Source organism: Onychomys torridus, chromosome X, assembly GCF_903995425.1.
Source record: "Onychomys torridus chromosome X, mOncTor1.1, whole genome shotgun sequence".
NCBI lineage: Eukaryota > Metazoa > Chordata > Mammalia > Rodentia > Cricetidae > Onychomys > Onychomys torridus.
Window position 1 is genome coordinate 93,035,215 of NC_050466.1, and position 24,896 is coordinate 93,060,110.

Consider the following 24,896-nt stretch of genomic DNA (forward strand, 5'->3'; position numbering starts at 1 on the left):
TATGGGTTCCACCTCATAGAAGGGAACTTAAATACAAAAAAGTGTTTGGTTACTCCCATAACATCTATACCAAATTGCACTAGTGAGTACATCTTGCCAGGCAAGTAAGTGATTATTGTATCTCAGAGAGTTCATAACTAGGCAAGACTAATGATTACTTGTCTCCTTTGGTAGAATTAACAGCACCTGCCAGCACTAGTCAGTAGGAATGAAGCTTTCAATTGAGTACTAGCTAGATTTTCCATGTTTTATGTATGATGTAAGTATGTGGCTTCTTTAGCAACAGGATCTTATTGTCAAGTTCTGGAGGAAATCAATAGCAACAGCCATAATGTTTGAAGGGCTTTATGGTACCCCATTGGCCAACAACTCAAAAGGAGGTAATAGATTTCTGGTCCTGGGAGGTTTGTCCTTAGCTGGTGGTGTTACTGAAGTTACTAGAATATAAGCGCACTAACTGTATTGATGTAATAATACATTGAGCTAGTAAGGGGCCTAGGTGACTGGAGGCAGACCTTTAAAGGGGATATCCTGTTCCCAGTCTCCCCTTCTTTATTTCCTAGCTTTGTAGCTGTTGTGAGGTAAGCAGCTTTTCCTCCATTGTGCCCTTCTGCCAAGTTTTTGTCTTTATAGCAGCCTAAGTACAACTGAGCTGGCTGATGAAGGACTAAAGCTTGTGAAACTATGAGCCAAAAAATTTACCTTTCTCTTTTTAAATTCTCTTGGGCATTTTGTGATAGCAGTAAAATATAACTAATACACATAGCTTAAAGCACATTTTATAGCTGCATAAATGATATTACATCACTTGCTGTAAGTCTTTAACTTTTTTTAACTTTAAGCTTTTAAGTATACAAAAAATGCACAATCATACACATTGATCTAAGCCTACATAAGGTCAGGAACATCAATATCATTGTCTTCCACTTTCCTTATCTTCTCTTAGTGAAAAATCTTCAGACAAGTAGAGCTGTCATCTCCCACAATGTCAATTTTGCTATGGTTCTTCTTGGAAGAGTATTACTGTTTTCAAAAGTGTGCTCATGGTTTATTTCTTCTTCCACCATAAACATTCCTCTCTGTTAATGATAACATTACAGAGCATCATTTTCAGTGTGTGTGTGTGTGTGTGTGTGTGTGTGTGTGTGTGTGTGTGTGTGTGTGTGTGTGTTGTAAGTGTCTGAGCACACAGGGAAGCCAGAGGTTGATGTCCAGATATCTTCCTCAATTGTTTCTTCATCTTCTTTTTTGGGGTGGTATCTCTTACTGAACCTGGAGTTTGCTAGTTGGCTAGAATGGCTGGTCAGTGAGCCAAGATCTTCCTGTCTCCACTCCACAGCACTGGGGTAATAGGTACACATCATTATTACAAGCTTTTTTAAACTATGGGTGCAAGGAGATTGAACTCATCTCCTCATGCTTGAGCAGCAAATACTTCACCCAGTGAGCCATATCCATATCCCCAGGGTGTTCAATTTTTTGTATATATTTTATTGTTTTTAGAATTTCATAATCCCCTTTCCCTCTCCAACTCCTTCTGTGTGCCCTTTCCCTCTCAAACTCATGATCTCTTCTTCTTTAATTATGAAAATCCCAGTGAAGAAGCATTTTTCCTTTTTTCCCTTATGTCCCCTTTTCAGACATGTATTTACTAAGAAGTTGGAATTTTTCAGTTCCATTAAACTCTTAAGAGACCACTGCTGTCCCTTGCTGACCAAACCCTCATTATGCGGCATGTGATTATGCATAAGTAAATGTGGAAGTGTATGAGTTAAGAGGATATAACTGTAAAGCCACAAATCATACTTTTCTTACATAGAATAGTATTCAAAATAGCAATGTGACCAGCAGGAGAGAAATCTCAAGACCAAATGCACTATAAGAGAATACTTACAGTTAATAACTATGGAAAGGGCACAAGAATTTAAAAATAAAAATCTAAGCTAGTTCACTTAGGAGAATTTTCAGATATTAAGTATAACTATATTGATAAATTCAGTATGTATTTAGTTTTTCAGGCAGCTTTGTATTGGTTGCCAAAAAAGGTACCAAGTACAGATAGCAAATGTTTCCACTAGGAGTCCATTCACTTCAAGAGAATGCAGCCCACTGAGCTTTGAAAAAAATGAGAATAAGAAATAAGAAAAGAATATTTTGACAAAGGTAGCAGAATTGTCTTTTCCTTCACTGATGAAGAAATGAAGAATTCTGGTTTTATAGATATCACTACATTTTTATTTTTATTTTATGTGCATTGGTGTTTTGCCTGCATATATGTCTGTGTGAAGGTGTTGGGTCCCCTGAAATTGGAGTCATATACAGTTGTGAGGTGCCATGTAAGTGCTGGGAATTGAACCCAGGTCCTCTGGATGAGCAGCCAATGCTCTTAACCACTGAACCATATCCCCAGCCCCAGATATCTCTAAATTTTAAAAGCAAGAAATGTACTAACTTACAGAACCAAACTGAATTTAAAATGAACTATCTACAGATAAAGCTATTGGTGAGGAAGGAAACCCCCATCCCTACCCCCCACAAAACTTGGAATAGTATCTGCTCTGTAAAATCTGGCATATAGGCTGAATGTCATCTCCCTAAAGAGCTAATTTAGCACTATTTCAGGGACAAACCATTCAGGGAAGAAAACTGTCTTCTCAACCCAAGCTAAAGGCAACTTCAATTAAAGGAATAATTAAAACAGATACTTCACTGCTGTTAGAGATAACAGTGACTTGATAAAAGCTAGGTCAAAGAAAAGCAAGTTCAGTAGATGTCTAACAGAAAGCTCCAGAGAGCAGCAGAGAAGTCCCCTACATTATTATAATTGTAATGAGTTTGGAATAGGAGAGGAAACTATAAACTGTCAGAAAAGGCTTTGGCAATTATTGTTATTTTCTCTTTACCTTGGGGTTTGTTTTCTAAGTTCTGTTAGTCTGAAATCTCAATAAAGAGCTTATGCAGTGGTGATTAGGACCTGAGGAAATGGATTATGCTACACATGAGATGGATTTGTACCTGACAGTCCATTTAATAACTTATAATAAAAAGTAACTAACTAACAAGCAGACTGATGTTCACATTGGCCAGTCAGTTAGTTCTTTATCCACAAAATAAGTCAAGTTGATAAAGTGATCCTTAGGCTGCCTGATAGTTAATGAAATCAGAGCCAGAAAACTCACTCCCTGTGTCATCCAGATATTCTTTTCCATTGGTTTGTTGTCCCACTCATTTTAATAAGCTTAGACACTATTTTTCCAGTTTTCCTATTTTTATTCCTCCAGGTTGCCTTTTCACATCTTTTGGTTATATCAAGATGTATACCAAAGTTCTCTGATTGCTATAGCAAGTGTTAATCTCCCTCTTAATATATCACAGGCTTTAGACTGTATCCAACCAATGAGGAAGTATTTCTAATAAAAAAAGACTATGAAGCAGAGTATTTAATCAAAAGTAAGTAGTCATTTCATTGCGTTTTGCATAATTTTTATCCTTATTAAGTGAATAGGACAAACTAAATCCACTAACAGTGTGACATGCATTATACTAGTAAACTCTCATATGCTATGTTATCTCACTGAGAAGCTGTCTCAAGAAAAAGAGTTGGCACTCGTACACACTCGTGTACACACACACACACACACACACACACACACACACACACTTCAGACCCAAGTATGTCTATGTCAAGTCTCCTCCAAGGCATTCCTCCAAGGAATGGCCCTGCTAACTCTGTGATGGGGAAGGAAAAGAACATCAAAGCAGCCCAAGGAAAAAAACACTGTGTCCTTGAAAACATTTAGAAGGTAAGCTATTTCCAATAGAGGTTACTACTGTTTATCCCATGATATAAAAATGCCTGCAGTGAGAAAGAGATGCCACAAGCTCATCCATGGGAAGCTCAGTCATGGAGAGAAAGCTCAATCAGGAACTCTAGTTGACTGCCTCAACTTCCCTAATTGTTTTGTTTTTGGTTTTTTTGTTGTTGTTGTTGTTTTTTGAGACAGGGTTTCTCTGTAGCTATGGAGTCTGTCCTGGACTAGCTCTGTAGACCAGACTGGCCTTGAACTCACAGAGATCCTCCTGCCTCTGCTTCCCGAGTGCTGGGATTACAGGCGTGCGCCACCACCACCCGGCTAATGGCATTATTTTCAAAGAACATATATGTGGAAATGAATAAAAATCGAGCTGTAAATGTTTCAGTTAGTTCAAATCTACCATTTGTTATGCTAGTAAATATTCTATCTAGTGTTTTATATATTTTGTCATCTCAACAGTTAAATTTTAGATAGCAGGGATTTTGTCTTGTTAAGTACTATATCTCCCATATGTAGCATAAAGTTTGGCACAAAGCAAGTACATAACATTAGCTTTTTAAAATTAAGTTTCTTATTACAGTGAGTGAGTGAGTGAGTGAGTGAGTGAGTGAGTGTGTGTGTGTGTGTGTGTGCGCATGTGAACACAGAAAGGCCAAAGAACAACACGGGATGTCAGCGTTGACAGCACATCACTTTATCTGCTGAGCCATCTTACTGGCCCAGACGCATACTTTAAAATTAATGCACTGTCATTGAGGAAGGTTTCTTTTCTTTTCTTTTTTTCAGAATGCAAAAGCAAGGTTTATTTTCATTTCAAGCCACAACAGGGAACTTGTCTCAAGAACTCCCTTGGCGCAGCCCCGGAAGGCAGGGAGGAGTTCCCTTTCTTTGTGAGGCTTGCTTTTTAAAGGCAAACCCAGGAGTCCGTCCAGGTTGTGGGGGAGTTAGAACAGGTAAAATTCTAATTGGCTAAATCTTCCCAGGCCTCCAAGTTATCTTATTTTAGTTTGTCCGTTTGCTCTGTTAGAACTTTTACAGCCCTTCTCCGGAGTTGAGAAGTGCCATCTCCAGCATTGGGAAGTCCCATAGTTAATCAGTCACTTTCAAATGGCCTGGCTTTTGTCCGGCATTTGGGGCACTTTTTTGTTAATTAGCTGCTACCAGATGGCTACACTTTTTAAGTTCTTGGGGCTGGCGCCATCATTTCTGGGAGCTTGAAACTGGCCTGGGCCTATATTAAGATATGTTTGTCTAAGCCTCCTTTTTCGTCTTACAGAATAGAGTGAGGGTCTCATAGACACACATGTCCTTTTTACCATTGATATTAAGAATGACTCATTTTAGCAAGTAGGAACTATCTTCAAGTCCCTGAGGGAATGTCGGCTTTTGTCTAAATGCTAGACTTTTCAAAAAGGATTTCTTTTTTATTATTAAATGTTTATTTATTAAAATTTTTTTCATTTTACATACCAACCCCAGTTCCCCCTTTCTCCCGCCTCCTCACCTCCCTCCCACTCTACCCCCATCCACTCCTTAGAGTGGGTAAGGCCTCCCATGGTAGTCAACAAAGTCTGGCATACCAAGCTGAAGGAGAGCCTAGCCCATCCCCATTGTATCAAGGCTGAGCAAGGTATCCCACCACAGGGAATGGGCTCCAAAAAAGTAAGTTCATGCATCTGGGATAAGTCCTGGTCCTGCTGCCAGGGACTCCACAAACAGTTCGAGTCACATAGCTGTCACCCACATTCAGTGGGCCTAGTTCGGTCTCATGCAGGTTCCCGAGCTGTCAGTCCAGAGTCAGTGAGCTCCAACTAGTACTGGTCAGCTGTCTCTGTGGGTTTCCCCATCATGTTCTTGACCCCCTCTTCTTTTTTTTTTTTTTGGGGGGGGGGGAATGTTGGCCTTACCATTTCATACTGTAACAATACCTAATATTTACTGAGCACCTCCTGATCACTATTTGAGAACTTTAACATGCTGAGTAGAATTACCTCATTTAAATTCCTTCTAGTATGAATACTCCATTTTACAGAAGAACCTGAAACATCCAGAGTTTTAGGAATTTGTTTAAGATCACTCCATTAGGAAATAGATGGAGCCTGGATTCAAATCCAGTGTTGCTCTAGAGCTCAGGCTCTCAACAATAACTATATACTGTGTCTTTTTTCTTTTCCATTTGACCACTAAGCCGTATTATTTTATGACTCCATTTAGCCAACAAAGACCAAGTTAGATAAAGATAACAAGAGAAAAGAAGCTGTGAAGAACAATATAAAATATTATGATTATGATTGTTTTGTTCATCTGAAAAGAAATGGTCTTAAAATTTATCCTGTGTCATTTTCAAATGTACCAATATCAAAATTTTATCATTAGATGAGAAAATATGTTCAACATTTAAATAATACAACATATATAAAATTATTTAGTTGCAATTTAAGAGAAGTGGTTGACTTCTCCTTTATTAGTCAACATATTTTTGGTCATAGAGCATTATTAGCAACTATCCTTAAGAGTCCTTAATGACAGATGATCCTGAAAACTGGTAAATATCATGCCAAAGAGTAACACTACTTGGCTGAATCTTTTAAAATTCTAACATATTATATTGTGTTAATTCCAAAATCAGCCATGAGAACTAGTAATAATATACAGAAATGGAAATATGAATACAATGTGCTTTGAGTTACTTGAAAGTACAGAACAACACTAGACATCAAGAAAACAGAAAGTTTACTTACCAATTATCCACTATCAATAAAATAACTCTTATTTACTTAGTACCTATAATTTACAGAGCACTTTTGCATAATATTTTGCTCTTTAACTCATTGCTACTTAGAGATACCATATGTTTATATGAAAAAATGAGAGAGAGAAAAAGGAAAAAAGGAGGAGAGACAATGAGGAAGAAAGAGAGAGTCAGGGAGGAGGGAGAAAAAAGAGGGGGAGAGAACAGGTCCAAGAAAAAGACCAGATGGAGAAATATGTACCAGTACTCTGGTGACATTTTCACTTACTTAGTGAAAGTATAGTCCAAATCAATCTTTTTATTTTGGTGGCTCTACTGTTTAACATGCCTATATGATAATAACAATGATAGTGTTAAAAATATCAATAATAGCTGGATCATATAGATAAAAGATTTACCATGAAGCTAACTGATATTCTAAGATCTAAGTATATCTAGGCAAAACATTGACCTTAACACACAAATTATAATTGCTAAACCTAATTTGCCTACTTATTTATAAGGCTATGTTATATAACAATGTCAGTTAATGCTCCTTTAGAGAACTAAAATATTTAGAACAGGCATGTGGTATATACCTGTAAACCAGTGCTTGAAAGATTGAAACAGCAAGTTTGAAGTCAAAATTGGTTTTCTTTACATATCCTATCTCTGGTTGTTTTTGTTTATATTTGTTCTGTTTAAAATCCTTGTTTTTAAAACGCCCTTTCGTCTTCAACATCACTTCTCTTTTAAATTGCTTTTATACACCAACCATTGCCCAGCTACATCATACTGCCAGACCAGAGTCAGAGTTAACTGCCAGGTAGGTACTCTCTCCTCCTGGTCATGCATTCTGCAAGAAGAAAGAGTTGCAGAGAGATGGATTTGGCTAAAGAGACACAAGCAGGGTTTGGATTTACTAGAACATAACTATAGATAGGGCCATTGGGACACAGATAGGGGAGACAGATATAGAAGTGAGAAACAGGAGTCATCAAGATTCTGTCTCAACAAACCAAAGCAACAATAACAACAACCACAATAGAGCACTGAAGTTAACGAATAATCTTTAAATTTAGTCAACCATGAATTATTAGTATAAGTCAAAGAAAATCTCATCTACATAATATTCACCAATTTATGTGTTTTTATTTTGTACTAAAAAGCATCATTAGGTGAGCCAGACATAAAGTATTAGAATACGATAATCTTAAGGAAACATCTTTATAGTGATATTTTATTTGTACTGAAATGTGATTTTTATTTGCATGTTAATAAATAAAGTTGCCTGGGGGTCAGAGCTAATAGCAAGCCATAGCAGAAGCCGGGTGGTGGTGGCACACACCTTTAATTCCAATCATATGACAGACAGACCTCTGTGTGTTCAAGGATATAGTCAGCATGGAGACACATGCCTTTAATCTCAATACCAACCATAGAAGACCTGGAGGTCTGTATAGACAGGCAGTGACCAGGAGGTCATGTGGTTAGGTTTACAGCCAATGAGAAGGCAGAACAGAAAGTCAATAAAAAGACAGACACACAGGAAGTAGGTCTCTTTCTGAGGGGAAGGACAGCAGCGGCAATGAAGGGTAAGAAAGGGTTTTTAGCTCTCAGCTACTGCTCTGACCTCTTGGGCTTTTAACTCTGTATTTGGCTCTGTGTTTCTTATTTAATAAGACCCTTGCACCTACACATCTTCTACTCAAGTATAATAATCACCAAGAATTTCCAGTTACTTGTCATTCATTCCTTTTAAAATTAATTTTTAAAGTTAACATAGAAAGGCTTGGTATTCATTCTTACCCCTTCTTTTGGGTCTGTGTGGAGTCCTCCTCCTGCATGCCCATGCCAACATGTTCTCTTTTCTATCAGTGGCCATGCTTGTAGAGCCTAGGTAAAAATGATACCAACCAGTCTGTTATTAGCAATTATGGAATTCCAGATGTCTTAATCTAATCTAATGACTATTCCTAAAATAAATTCAAAGGCATTGCATCTACTCTGGCATAGTAAAGCAAAACACTTTCATAACTAACACATAGCTAAGTTTATACAAGGAATACTTAAATATAATAAATACTCAAGTTACTTTTTTAAAATAGCTTTTGAAATTAGTTTAAGTGACTTACATAACATTATAGTTTTACTTAATTTATCCTGATTCCCTTACTGCCACTCACTATAATGCTATAAGCATCAAGCAAGCAAGGCTAATATAGTTAAAGATTTATATCTCACTTGCTTTCCTTATATACACATTTTTATAATTAATAAAATTAAGTTTATACAACTGATCCTTTATCTTATTATTGTGCCTTACATATATATTTAGAAACAAAGTATTTTTAAACTTAACAGTCGGTCTATCTTATGCTCTAATATTCTGCATACATGTTTTTGTTTTCTTCTACTTCACAATAAATTTCTTAAGATTAGAAACAATACTTTTAGGTCTTTTTATATCCTATGGTATATACCATGGTATCATATATAGGCAAGGTAGGCTTCAGTGCTTTCTGGATTCATTTAGAAAATAAAAGCTACATATACTCTCCCAAGCAGCCTTATATAATATCTAACCTACTATAAATTTCTCAAAGACTTTAATGTTATTACTAAAGTCAGAGATTGTATAAAGTAAAACCATTTAGGAAAATGTAAGAGTTAACAAGATTAAATAAAATCATTTGGGAAAATGTAAGTTAACAAAATTAAATAAAATCATTTGAGAAAATGTAAGAGTTAACAAGATAATGACAATTAGGCTTAACATTTAGATTTTTTAATACTGAAAGTCTTCATGATTAAAAATACCAAATGAAGTAAATAGACTTAATGTTGTTTTGCAGTATTCATAATAATCAATAATTAACGAACAAGAGCATAGTTCTTTACAAACACAAATAGCCAAGGTATGAAAATAGAATTATAAAAAGGAAAAGTGTGTTCTTATTCTTACCAGTGAAATACAAAAAGTAATTGTCATGAATGTGTTATCAATTTTTAGATCAACACTCTTAACAGCATTTTGTAAGAGGAAAACATCAAAAGGTGATTTTTATTCTGACAGCATCTTTTTCAGACATTTTTCCTTTAAAAGGCTAAGCAACAAGTTGTAGCAAGGGTTCTGGTGAATATCACACAAGATAATGAGGTCTTCAACAAAGCAGAAGACTGCAATATAAACAAATTTAGTAGTATCTTGGACAATGAGAAGATTGAACATATTTTCTACTTAAAGATTCAATTTAATAGTGGGAAATAAATTCATTTATACAGTCTCTGAATAAATTAGAACAATGCTTTGTGCCCAGGATGTAGATGGTCTCCTAACTTTCTGTTCTTTTTCTATCATGGAAATTAACATACTTTATTTTGAAGCATAACAATTTTATTTTGAAGCAGTGGAAATTATGAAAGATATCTTTCACATAAATTAACAATGAAAAATAACCCTCATCAATATTTAAACTGAGCATTACTTATCCTAGGGGCTCTAACAACCTTAAAATCCCTTGGCATTCTGCTATCTGAAAATCTTCTAAGGTAAAGGAACTTCACACACTTGAAAAATGGCAATATTCCACATATCAGATACAAATTAGGATAAATGTGAGTGTCAACAAGCTGCCATTACATTTATAAAAAGCTTTCTGAAAATGTTACTCTAGTTGGCACTGACCTCAAGGGATTCAGATAGATTTCTGCAGTGGTAGAAAAATACCAAGATTTCTTTCTGCGTTCCTAGTAGAAACATACCTTCCTGCAAGTATTTATAAAAATCATGAAAAGGGAAAGTATTGGGGAAATGTAAAATACGTAGTAAATATGCAGCATAAATTGGGAAATGTTCCACGGGCTTGCATACTTTTTCTACTAGATATAGAAATGTTGGCTAAATCTTACCTTTGAAGCATCTAGTAACTGTCTTGAATTGTCTTTTCCCCATCTCTGCCACGTAACACTTCTTAATGACTCTGTATTCTATGAAGAGAATAAAAAGTGAGAATATTTAAAATTCTAAAATTATTCTTTTGTTCAAAAGCATACATAAAATTAAAACCACTGTCAATGTTAGAGAGATGGTTAGCACATGCCTAAAAAGACAAAAATGTGGAGAAGGCATAAGTTATGTTACTCATTAAAATATGCAACTAGGTTTTCTTTACATATCCTATCTCCTCTGGTTGTCTTTGTTTATATTTGTTCTGTTTAAAATCCTTGTTTTTAAAACGCCCTTTCATCTTCAACATCACTTCTCTTTTAAATTGCTTTTATACACCAACCATTGCCCAGCTACATCATACTGCCAGACCAGAGTCAGAGTTAACTGCCAGGTAGGTACTCTCTCCTCCTGGTCATGCATTCTGCAAGAAGAAAGAGTTGCAGAGAGATGGATTTGGCTAAAGAGACACAAGCAGGGTTTGGATATACTGGAACATAACTATAGATAAGGCCACTGGAAAACATTAAGGAGACAGATTTAGAAGTAAGAAAAAGGACTCTGAAGCTGAGATGTTTCCCCACACATCCTGGAGTCTGAAGCTAAGATATGTTTCCCCACACATCCTGGAGTTAATAGCTTGAGAGGACACCACTCTTCCCTCTGCTTGGGCAAGCTACATGGGGAATAGGAAAAGTGAGATGCTGTCAGAAGAAGTCAAGTGACAAGTAGGTGGGCCTTCCATACTTCCTCAAAGCCTTAGTCACAGAAAGTTCAATGAGTAGAAAGAACAATCTATAAAACACCATAAACAAAGTTGTAATTAATAGGTGAGGAGTCTCAATCTGAGGAATTATGGAAAAGTCTAATATACTCATAAAAATCTAACTTTACTGAGATTAGCATCCTTCCCCGCCTCCCCCACCTATAGAGACCACTACAGAAGACAATCCAGGAGGAGAAAGAAGCCACACATGATGACTAGGAATGATAAATATCTTCTATTTTATTTATTCTTATTTTTATTTTTTTATTCTAGACTTTTATACTATAATAGTTGTTTTGTTTTAGCTTATATATGCCTGAACAGGCTCTTAGAATTGTCACCCACCTCTGTGTGCTTATGTATGTGTGTGTGTTTCTTTGTTTTCTTGTGACACTACCAGAAGCTCCCAACTCTTCAGTACCAGAAATCAAACATCAGAAAGAGATTTCAGTTATACATTCAAAAGTCTCAACGGCAACACAGAGGACTGAAACAAATAGATGAAATACAGAAATCTATTCAGGATCTAGATGAGAAAGTGGATAAAGTACTTAGCAATTTAGAGGGCACATTTTAAAACATGGAGGAAAAGTTCAGCAAGAAAACTGAAACTCTGGAAAAGGAACAATTAGAAGTATTGGAAATAAAGATCAATGTATCAATCAAATAAAAAAAAACAGCAGAAACTATCTCCAATAGATTTGGTCATGCAAAAAAACAAACTTCATGGATGGAGGACAAGGTCAAAACAATAATATATTCAGACATGCATTTTAATTAGCATGACCAAAATTTCCAAGAACTCTGGAATAAGTTTAAAAGAACAAATCTAAGAATTTGCCAGGTAGAAGCTAAAATAAGGACTAAGGGCATACACAATTTCTTCAATGAAATTTTCCTAATCCTAAAGATAGAAATGACCATCTAAACACAACAGGTATTTACAAACTTGCTGTGGATATTGCTCTGTATAAATAAAATGCTGTTTGGCCAGTGTCCAGGCAGGAAGTATAGGCGGGACAAGAGAGAAGAGAATTCTGGGAAGTGGAAGGCTGGGTGGAGATACTGCCAGCCGCCGCCATGACAAGGAAGATGTAAGGTAGTGGTAAGCCACGAGCCATGTGGCAAAGTATAGATTAATAGAAATGGGTTAATTTAAGATAGAAGAAGTAGATAACAAGAAGCCTGCCACGGCCATACAGTTTGTAAACAATGTAAGTTTCTGTGTGTTTACTTGGTTGGGTCTGAGCGCCTATGAGCCTGGCGGATGAGAGAGATTTGTCCTGACTGTGGGCCAGGCAGGAAAACTCTTTACACAAACTCAAAATAGACATGACTAGACATGACCTCTTTATAATATATATCATAGTCAAAATCTCTAAAATACAAATCAAGGAATCAATATGAAAAGCAGTAAGAGGGAAATGCTAACTTATCTAAGACAAACTTCAGAATAACATCAAACCTCATTATCAACCTTCAAATCACAAAAGTATGACACAAGATGTTCCAAGACCTGAAAGTAAATAACTGCCAGCGGAGACTGCTATACTCTGAAAAGTTAAAGTAGATAGAAAAGTTAAAACATTTCAAATCAAGCACAAAGATAACTCACATCAAACAACCCAGCATTACAAAAAAATACTTAATAGGAATATGATATACAGAGAAAGAAGAAAGACATGAGAACATTACAAACTCAAATGCAGTAAATAACAAGAAATAAAAAAGATTAGGGCAGAAGTTAATTAAATAGATATGAAAAAATACATAGAATCATTCAAACCATGAATAGGTTTTATTAAGAGGTAAACAAAGTTAACAAATATCTTGTTAAACTAACTGAAAGAAAAAGGACTCAAATCAAGAAGATAAGTCAATAAGACTGAAGCAGTAAATTGTAATGAAGGTCTCCCCAGTAGGATTCACTGAATGTTACCTATTTTTAAGGAAGATGGCTAATCTTGGTTACCTCCATCTGGAATCACAGGCATGAAGAATTTTCTGATTGGATGACTTAGCTAAGAAGACCCATCCTATATCTGAGCCACATTTTGGTGACAGCCTACATAAAAGGATGTGGAGGGTTGGGGATTTAGCTCAGTGGTAGAGCGCTTGCCTCCTAAGTGCAAGGCCCTGGGTTCTGTAAGAAAGAAAGAGAGAGAGGGAGGGAGGGAGGGAGGGAGGGAGGGAGGGAGGGAGGGAGGAAGGAAGGAAGGAAGGAAGGAAGGAAGGAAGGAAGGAAGGAAGAAAGAAAAGGGTGTGGAAGAAAGTTTTTGCTTTTTGTCTGCTTGCCATTATTCTTGCTAGCAAGTTCACCCATCCTGCTGCTGAGGCATTCTTTTGTTGTTATTAGAACCTACTTTTTCAGTATTCTAATGAGATTGAAGACCAGCTGAAACGTCCAGCCTTCTGGACTGAACAACTATCAAATTCTTGGCCTTTCAATCCAGAGACAACCATTATTGGAGTAGCCAGACCACAACCTGTAAGGCATTCTAATAAATTCCTCTTTGATACATATTCATTCTATCAGTTCTTTTCCTCTAGAGAACTCTGATTAATACAATAACCATGTTGATTTCATCCCAGGAATGCTAATGTGGCTCAACAAAATCAAATTAATAAATGTAATAGAACACAGAAATTGACTTAAAACAAATTTCATGATCATCTTAATAGATCAGAAGACAACCGACAAAGTTCAATATTCCTTCCTGATAAAAGCCATCAAGAAACTAAAAAAAAAAGTAAAGTAACATCTTTTGACATACATAAGGCTATATATGAATAAAATTATAGCCAAAATTATATGAAATAGGGAAAACCCAAAGACATTGCCTCTAAAAACTGAAATGAGACAAGAGTGCCCACCTTCTCCACTCTTATTAAATATAGTACTTAGAACACTAAGACAAAAAAAAAATTAGGAAATGAGTCACAAAGAGTGCCCACCTTCTCCACTCTTATTAAATACAGCACTTAGGTAGAACACTAAGACAAAAAATAGGAAATAAGTCACATCAACTCTATTTTCAGACATGATCCAATCTTTAAAAAAAAAAAAAAGCCAAATACTCCATTAGAAAAACTCTCAGAGTTGACAAAATCAACATTTAAAAAATTAGTAGTGTGGGTGATATTTTATTTGTAAACCCCAATAAAGTTTATCTGAAAATCAGAAGAAAAAGCCAGCCAATCTATATTAAACATAGAAGTCAGGCAATGGTAGTACACGCCTTTAATCCTAGCATTCAGGAGGCAGAGATTCATCTGTGAATTTAAGGCTACACTGAGAACAGAGCCAGGCATGGTAGTACATACCTTTATTCTCAGTGCTAGTAAAACATAGAGGTCTGGAGGTCTGTACAGACAGACAGGAAGTGATGTAGCTGGGCGAAGAGAGGAAGTGAGATGGCAGGGACAGAATGGATATAGGCGTGAATATACAGGAAGTAGCCTTCTTTACGACTGAAGATTTCTAGAGGTAAGAACATGGCTGGCTTCTTTCTGCTTTCCTGATCTCTCAGTTTGTATCCCAATATCAGGCTCCGGGTTTAGCAATTCATCTTACACAGTAGTATTTCTATACACAAATAAGAAATTCACTAAAATAAATTAGAAAAGTATTCCATTTACAATAACTACCAAAAAAAAAAAAACCCTCAAAACTAGAATAGCTAGGCATAAGCAAAACTAAGGAGGTGAAAGATTCCCAACACTGAAAACTTCACAACAGTTTCAAAAGAAGTTGGAATACATTAGAAGGTACAAAGACCTTCCATGCTCATATTAGCAGACTTAATACTGTAAAAATGGTTCTATCAGCAAAAGAAGCTTATCATTTAACATAATCCCTATCAAAATTCCAACTACATTCTTCACAGAACTGAAGAAAAAATCCTAAAATTTATATGCAAATATAAATGACTTGAAACAGCCAAAACTACCACAAGCAGAAGAAATAATGCTTGAGGTATTGTAATAGCTGACCTCAAATTACAATACAGAAATATAGTGACAAAGAGAATAAATAGGAGTATTACAAAAAAAAAAAACCAATACAGAGTAACAAAACAGAATAGAGAACACAGAAATAAACCCATGCAGCTAAAGATCAAGATTTTTAACAATTTATGTGTATGTGCCCAAGTCAAATCCCCTATGGAGTTACAGGCAGTTGTGAGCCACCTGATGTGGGTGCTGGGAACCAAACCCAACAGTAAACCCTCTTAACTGCTGACCTTCATCCATCTAATTTTCGACCAAAATATCAATGATCTACATTTTGTTAAACAGACACTCTTTCAGAAATGTGCTGGAAAAACTTGATATCAGGAAAAATAAGGTAAATCTATCTTTTATTCTGCATAAAAAAATTCAAAATTCAAAAAGCCTTAATATAAGACCTAGATCTTTGAAACTGCTAGAACAGAAAAATACTTCAAGATATAGGCATGGGTAACAACTTTCTCAAAAGAACTCTAATAGTACAGAAAATAACTTCAAGAACTGCCAAATAAGACTACATGAAATTAAAAAGTTTCTGCACAGAAGAAAAAAAAAACATAGTGAAATGAGAACGCACAGAATGTGAGAAAATCTTTGCCAACTAGTCATGCTCTATAAAGAGCTACAAAATTTAGGCACCAGAAGAAAACCATCTTTCAATCATTAAAATGGCTAGTGGAAAGAAGATAGTTTTCAAAATATTAAACACAAATGGCTGACATTTGAGAATGCAAAAATCCTTAGTCAACCTGGAAAAAGTGCTTTTAGATTTCACATAAAGAAAACTAATGACAACACATGCTGCTGAGGATGTAGAAAAAGAGGAACCTGTCTGTATTCACTGTTGGGAATGTGAAGTGATGCAGCCACTAGGGAAACCAGTATGGCAGCTTCTGAAAATTCTAAAAACAGAACATATGATCTAGATATACTTCTCTCAAATATATTGAGACCAGAGCCAAGGAAACACACCTTGCCCTTAACCAACTCAGGACTTGAAATCTAACCAGTCCTGACCATGAAAACCAACCAATCCCTGAGCACGAAATCCAACAAATCTCTGAACTTGTCTCAAACTCAGGAATTGAGATTCTACCAATACCTACCCTGAAAAATCTTCAGCCTGGAAAGCTCTGCTCCTAAGAAAAAGGACTGTAACACTTTGCAGGGGAAACATTCCACTGCCAGAACAGAGCTGTAATACTTCTGGTGGGATACTTTTCCCTTCCGAACTGTAGGTATTCCTTGGCTTCCAACTGCCAGAATACCTTGTCCTTCAGAGCTACAGGTATTTCTTGGCCTCTGACTACCCAGGATACCTTTCCCTTCAGAGCTTTAAGTATTCCATAGCTTCCAACTGCCAGGAAACCTTTCCCTTCGGAGCTGTAACACTTACATATATATCCAAAAGACTTCTGCTGGTTAGATTTTTGTCAACTTGTCACAAACTAGTCATCTAGGTAAAGGGAACCTCAATTGAGGACTTGCCTCCATTAGAATGCTCCATGGGCAAGTCTTCAGGGCATTTTCCTGAATAATGGTTGATGCGAAAGGGACCATCCTACTGTGGATGATGTCATCCTTGGGCAGGTGGACTTTGTTTATGTAAGAAATCCTAATGAGCAAGCCATAGAAAACAAGTCAGTAAACAGCATTCCTCCCTTTCTTTGCTTCATTCAGTTCCTGCCACACTTAAATTCTTGTTGACTGTAATTAGGACATATACGTCCAAAAAACCCTTTCCTCTCCAAGTTACTTCTGGCCAGTGTTTTATGACAGCAACAAGAAGCAAATTACACCCCAACCCTCGACTCCCCCCCCCACCCCCAGGAACTGGTATAAGGAGTACTGCTGTGATGGACCTGAATGTGTTGTGTTCCCTTTTGGGGGTGGGGGCTTGGGGCTGTTTCTGGAAGGAATTTTAGAACTTTGGGATATAAAAGGCTGTTGAATGCCCAGTGCTTAATGAGATGGTTTAGGGGAGCTTGGAAGATAAGAACAATGCTGAAAGCAATGCAAATGATGGAGGCTTGACTTAGGAAGCTTCTAAAGGAAGTTTGAGATTCCTTCAAAGAGTGTGTTGGGGCTGTTTCTGTGGCATTTTGAAGTAAGAATCTGTGGGAGTAAAACCTTTGCTTTACTGTGACTAAGATGCTAGTCTGCTAGGTTGAAGAATCAGCTGTGATTAAGAACTCAGCATTGAGCCTGGTGGTGGCAGTGGGAGCGGTGGCGGCGGGGGGGCGGCGGTTAGCAGCACTCAAGAGGCAGAGGCAGGCGGATCTCTAAGTTTGAGGCCAGCCTGGGCTACAGAGTGAGTGAGATCCAGAACAGGCACCAAAACTACACAGAGAAACCCTGTCTTGAAAACAACAACAACAAAAAAAATTAAAATTAAAAAAATAAAGAATTCAGCATCATTGTTGAAGTAAAATCTTCTGGGAAGTATTTCTTCAGGGTCAGAGAACACAGAAGGTATGGTCCAGGGTAGCCACAGCTGCACCTCAAACTTGGTACTAAGAGGCTCCCAGTGATAGTGTGGTTTTGGCAGCATGGATACTTCAGGATTAAAGTAGTCATGAAGAAAATCTGAGGCTTGACAGCATGTGGCAGGGTTGGAGTCCCTGAAGAGAGGTAAGGTCATTGGTTAAGGGGAAGCCTCAGTTACAGTATATACTTCAGGATTCAAGGATATTGGAAATGCCAGGGCTTTAAGATGACAACCAAGAACCATGACAGGTGTGGAGTAGAGCTGGAGTGAGCCTGTGTTACAGATGCCAGAGCTGGAGAGATGGGGCTTACTAAGCCCTTCAGAACAAAGAAGACCATGAGTAAGTGCCAGACATCAGACACTGCTGAACTTGCTGTTTACTCTGATTTGATTTGACTGCACTCTGGTTATTCCCTTATAAGAAAGTATTTAACTTGTTTTTGTTACAGGAATTTACAGTTAAGAACGTTGGGTTTTGTTGTTTTTTAAGACTTTGGACTTTAAAAGTGTTGAAAAACTTAAAAGCTGTGGGGCTTTTAAAATTATACTATGTTTTGTACTGTGATGTTAACATGAGATCTTGAGGATAAACAAGAATTGTAAGGTTATGGTTTAGTAGTTATATTTATGAGTGTCAAGTTGACAAGGGTTTGAGCCAGTTAGTTTTTGTCAACTTAACACAAACTAGAGTCATCTAAGAAAAGGAAACTTCAATCGAGGAATTGCTTCTATCAGATTGGTCTGTGAGCATGTCTGTGAGCAATTTTCTTGATTGATGGTTAATGTGAGAAGGTCCAGCCTACTGTGGGTAATGCCACCCCTGGGCAGGTAGTCCTGGGTTGTTTAAGAAAACAGGTTGAGCAAGCCGTGGAAAGTAAGCCAGTAATCAGCATTCTTGCAAGGTTTCTGCATTAGTCCTTGTGGTGGTCTGAAAGAAAAGGGCCCCCAAAGGGAGTGACACTATTAGGAGAAGTAACCTTGTTGAAGTAGGTGTAATCTTGTTGGAGGAAGTGTGTCACTGTGGAGGTGGACTTTGGGGTCTCATATATGCTCAGGCCACACTCAGTGAAATAGACCACTTCCTGTTGCCTGCAAGCCAAGATGTAGGACACTCAGCTACTTCTCCAACACCATGTCTGCCTGCATACCACTATTTCACACCATGATTATAATGAATTAAACCTCTGAAAATGTAAGCCACCCCAATTAAATGAAGACAGTCCCTGCCTCCAGGTTCCTGCTCAGTGATCTACTGACAGTGATCATGGTGTCTAAGCCAACAAAAAACAAAAAAAACCTTTCCTCCCCAGGTTGCTTTTGGTCATCCTGCAGCAATGAAGAAACAAACCAGGGTAGGACTTCCATAACATACTTGCATACCCATGCTGTGCTGTTCACAACAGCCAGGAAATGGAACCATGATAGATGTCTAGTAATAGATTAATGGATAGAGAAAATGTGGTACATACACATTCAACAATAAAAAGTGAAATCAGTATTAAGTGAAATAAGCCAGACTCAGAAAGACAAGAGGTATATTTTCTCTCACATGCAGAACCTAAATTTTATTCCTGCTCCATTACCACCCAAGAAATGTGTATGTGGTATGCCATGAAAGTTAAAATGGGACCATGAGACAGGAACAAGAAATCACAAATGAGGGGTAGAAAGGAAAAATCATTAAGTAATGAAATACATGTAACATGTAATCAGAAGGGGGCTAATAATGGGGTAAAAGGGACCAATAAGATGGGGACAGCCTTGAGTTCTTAGCCAGAGAAGTACAAGACAAGCCCAAAACATTACAGGCTATTGTAGTTGCCCTTGGTTGTGTTCTATGGATTGAGGGTAAGTCCCTGTTGCTGAAGACATCATGCACTTTGCACACAGAACCTGGAGGATCTGAGCTTAATCTGACATGAAAGCTTCTTCCCTTAGGTCTAATTTCATGGTACCAGAAGGCACCATACAAACTACTAAGGTAGGGAAGCAACCAATAGTCCTATGCAACTATGACTCCAATGAACCACCACCAGCCCAGCATGGCATGACAAAACCTTAAGGATGCAATGGTGGCAAACAACAGCTTTCTAATTGGACTTAAGCCCAGCTTAACAAGAAGGAAATAATTCCTGGAGCTGGAATCCTAGCCAACTACCTGATCTTAGAGGACAACCTCCAATCACCACTTTACTAAACCAGCAAAATTCTTAACTGCATTCTAAATATTTATTTTAATACCTATAGATAAGTGCAAGTCTTACACCTTATCAAAGAAGCTTCTCTTTGCAACATATGGAGATCATTACAGAAAACCACAACTGGTCAAAAAGCAAAGAACAACTGATCATGGGGTGTCCATTTACAACAGATACATTTACAACACAACTCTTCCACCTAAGGCTCAGGAAACATTATGGACGAGGTGGAAAAAAGACTCTAAGATCCAGAGGAACAGGATATTTGCAGTGAGAGTATATCTTCCTGAAATTTCAAGGAAGCTACACCCATAAGTCTCAATAACATTGCTACCTAACCAAAACCTGGGCAAGGAAGACACCAAAAGACATGCTAACATGGAAGGGAGAAATCTCATAGGGCCCCAAGCATAAATAAAGAACTATAGGCAACTAAGGAATATTGAGAATGGAAGAAATAGATTTCTCCAGGAAGAGGCCCCAATTGTTTAGATGATACCAAGTGGTCAGCCCTGAAAACATATATAATGTAACATTAAACAGACTGGACAGATAGTATTCATATACTTATGAATATATAAATACACACACACACACACACACACACACACACACACACACACACACACACACACCACACATATCAACAATGAAAGAAAAAGCCGGGAGCTGGAGAGATGGCTCAGAGGTTAAGAGCACTGGCTGTTCTTCCAAAGGTCCTGAGTTCAATTCCCAGCAACCATATGGTGGCTCACAGCCATCTATCATGAGATCTGGTGCCCTCTTCTGGCCTGCAGGGACACATGCAGGCAGAACACTGTACACATAGTAAATAAATCTTTAAGGAAAAAAAAAAGCCAGGTGGTGGTGGCGCATGCCTTTAATCCCAGCACTTGGGAGGCAGAGGCAGGCGGATCTCTGTGAGTTTGAAGCCAGCCTGGTCTCCAAAGCAAGATCCAGGAAAGGCGCAAAGCTACACAGAGAAACCCTGCCTCAAAAAACCAAAAAAAAAAAAGAAAGAAAGAAAGAAAAAGCCATGATTTTGAGAGCAAGGAGAAATACATGGAAGCGGTTGGAGGGAGGAAATGGGGAAAATCATGTTATTATATTTTAATTAAAAAAACAAAATATTAATAACAAAATAAAAACAGAACAGGAGGAAAAGAAGATAGTAAAGGCAGTGAAACAGTCTAAATAGAAGAAAATGAAAAAAGAATTTCTCCATGGTAACACCATATGGACATCCCTAAAATTGACAAACATTTATCTGAAATACACATCAATTCAGTGAGAAGAAAAATGTTTCTTAGGTGCAGTCTCTCACAAAAGGCAAGCAATGGGCTTCACTTAAGCTGTAATGGATTATATACCAATGTTATACATTCCAAAATGCCAAGAGATCCAAATCAACAACAACAAATCTGGCATATGAAAAAAAGTAAACACAATACTGAGAAAACAAGCTCACTTGCATTCTGAAATTCAAGAATCAGCAACTGATCTCTTTATATATACGGTATTCCCTGAATCAGGAAAATTATTGATAGCTATATGCAAACTATCATGACAAACCTCTTATTCCAGATCTTCTCCAACAGTTTCTATTGGAGCCGATTTAGGTTTCTAGTGGCTTTACCCAGCAGATCTACATAAAGAGGATGATTAGATCACGGGCCTGAGTGCAGATGTCTGAGATGGTCTGCACTTGGCTGTGCTGGGGGGAGCTCTTTTGCTCCACCCCTTGGCATTTCTAGGGCAGAGAGAGTCAGGGCCCGATGGATTAGGATCCAGGCCTGTATTTTCTACCCTTTTCTCTCCTCTCTATCCTTCTATCTATTATTTCCTGCTGCTTCTACTCAACAATACTCTAGGGAAATGTGGGGGTGGAATGGCCCCCCACAAGTTTCACCACAGTAACCAAGCCATCCATCCTCAAAGTCTGTTCCAGGTTCATGTTTGTTACTGTGATAAAATACCCTGATAGATAAAAAGCAACCCTGGGGCTGGGTGGTGGTGGCACATGCCTTTAATCCCAGCTCTCGGAAGGCAGAGGATCTCTGTGAGTTTGAGGCCAGCCTGGGCTACAGAGTGAGATCTAGGACAGGCACAAAGCTACACAGAGAAACCTTGTCTCAAAAACACACACAAAAAAAGAAGTAAAAAAGCAACCCTGGGTAGAAAGGGGTTTACTTTAGTTCACAATATCAGGCCATGGTCTATCATTGTGGGGAAATTTAAGCAGGAACTTCAAATAGGAAGTCAAAACACATCCATAGTCAAGAGCAGACGGGAATTAATTCATGCATGCGTATTTCCTTGTACTCAGCTTAAATTCATCACTCTTACACAGTTCAGTACCTAATGCCTAGGGAATGATGCCACTCATAGTGAGCTGGGTCTTCCTACATCAATTAACTAAGACAATTCCACACAGGCACGCCCACAGACCAAAGACTCATGTCCCAAGTCATTCTAGGTTGTGTTGTGTCAGGCCAACAATTAAAATTAAATATCACAATGCTCTTCAGGCACTTCACTGCTTTCTTCACTGTGCTTCTCCACATTCAGACCTTATACAAGTTTTATTCCATCTTCTTTCTTATAAGCTCCTAATTCTGGAAACTGGACATCAAAGGAAGCAATAAATTACATACTACTGAAGATAACAGATGTGACAAACATGCACAAATACCAAAGAAATTTAATATGCAGAAAATGGCAACCTGACAGTCCATTTTAGGAGACAGGTGAGTGTAAAATGTATACACTGGATACCTGTGTTTATTTCATCTTTAAAAAGAAAACATTCTGACAGAATCCACCAGCTCTGATTAGACCACAAGGTGAGTGACTCTTCTCCCACCCAGAGAGTCCTGCCTATAGGACCTAGGCCCGGAGGCACAACTCATGCCTGGGAACCCCCACCCATCTCTGTCCCAGTTGCCAGCCAGCAGGGAAGACTCCTGTGGGCAGGCTTTCCCACCAATACCCCCCCCCATCAGACCCTGAAATCTACAAGAACCATGCCTTATCCCAAATCCACCCATCCCCCTGCAACCTCAGCAGCCTCCAGAGACAAAGAATCAGCCAGCACTGATGGGACCAAGAGGTGAGTGACTCTTCTCCCACCCAGAGAGTCCTGCCCCTAAGACCTCTTAGGGGGACACAATCAATGCCCAGGAACCTCTACCCATCACTGCCTCAGTTGCCAGCAAGCAGGGAAGACTCTTGTGGGCAGGCTTCCCCACCAACACCCTCCATCAGACCCTGCAATGTACAAGAACCACTCCCTACTACAAACCCACCAATACCCCTGTGACCTTAGCGGCTTGCCGAAGCCAAGAAAGATTCTGCCAGCTATGAATGGACCAAGAGCTGCTCTCTGAGACACAGAATCCACCAGCTCAGAGTGGACCACGAGCAGCTCCCAGAGACTCAGAATGTGCCAGCTCCAATTAGACCATGAGCTACGTACGATTGGAACAAGAGTGACCCCCTGAGACACGGACACCAATGGACCAATGGAATCTAACTGAAAACCCTGACTATACTATGAATCTTAGAAGGTCTTACTAATAAGAACAAACCTGAGGCCAGTTATTGGAATGAATGCTGGAAGATCAGAGAAGCAGAACAAGCCACAGCTATCTCACCTTGCCAATTCCTAAGCTGATCCTGTTTCTTCACACTGGATGCCTCTCAGTCCTCATCCAGAATGAATCTCAGCTGAACTGTGCTGCTCCAAAGCCTAAAAGCTTAACCAGCCAAATGCTTATAATTTCTGGTTTTCATGCCTTTTATATTCTTCTGTTTTTGCCATCACTCCCTGGGATTAAAGGCTCACTTCTTGGGATTAAAGGCATGTGTCACCAAGCCTGGCTGTTTCCAATGTGGCCTTGAATTTAGAGATCCAGAGGGATTTCTGCCTCTGGAATACTAGGATTAAAGGTGTGTGCTACCACTGCCTATCCTCATGTTTAATATTGTGGCTGTTCTGTCTCTGACCCCAGATAAGTTTATTAGGGTGCACAATATTTTGGGGAAGACCAATATCACCACACCCTGACATTAATCTACACACCTATGAACACCTTATTTTTGACCAAGAAGCCAAAATGTATAATGGAAAAAAGAAAGCATCTTCAACAAATGGTGCTGGCACAACTGGATGTCAACATGTAGAAGGCTGCAAATAGATCCATATTTATCTCCACGCACAAAACTCAAGTCCAAGTAGATCAAAGACCTCAACATAAATCCAGTTACACTGAACTTGATAGAAGAGAAAATAGGAAGTAATCTTGAATGCATTGGCACAGGAGACTAATTCCTAAATATAATACCAGTAGCACAGACACTGAGAGCAACAATTAATAAACGGCATCTCCTGAAACTGAGAAGCTTTTGTAGGGCAAAGGACATAGTCAATAAGACAAAACGACAGCCTACAGAATGGGAAAACATCTTCACCCAACCCCACATCTGACAGAGGGCTGATATCCACAATATATAAAGAACTCAAGAAATTAGACATCAAAATACCCAACAGTCCAACTTAAAAATGGGCTATAGAGCTAAACAGAGAATTCTCAACAGGAGAAGTTCAAATGGCTGAAAGACATTTAAGGAATTGTACAACATCCTTAGTCATCAGGGAAATGAAATCAAAATGAGTCTAAGATACCATCTTACACCTGTCAGAATGGCTAAGATAACAGCTTAAGGTGGAGAGGATATGGAGCAAAGGGAATACTCTTCCACTGCTGGTGGGAGTGCAAACTTGTACAGCCACTTTGTAAATCGGCATGGCGATTTCTCAGAAAATTGGGAATCAATCTTCCTCAAGATCCAGCTATACCACTCTTGGGAATACAAGGAATGCTCAATCATACCACAAGGACACATGCTCAACTATGTTCATAGCAGCATTATTCGTAA

The 24,896-nt window shown here is 38.2% G+C and overlaps 1 protein-coding gene across 1 annotated transcript in view; it reads right to left on the reverse strand.

Moving 5' to 3' along the window:
* The window catches only part of Abcb7 (ATP binding cassette subfamily B member 7), a 147,180-nt gene that overhangs the window by 67,984 nt on the left and 54,300 nt on the right, over positions 1-24,896 (reverse strand). Inside the window, exons 2-3 of the mRNA XM_036174684.1 lie at positions 10,459-10,536; positions 8,356-8,442 (exon numbers count right to left, since the gene is read on the reverse strand). Coding sequence (XP_036030577.1) covers positions 8,356-8,442; positions 10,459-10,536 — 165 coding nt within the window. The remainder of the gene's footprint in view (positions 1-8,355; positions 8,443-10,458; positions 10,537-24,896) is intronic.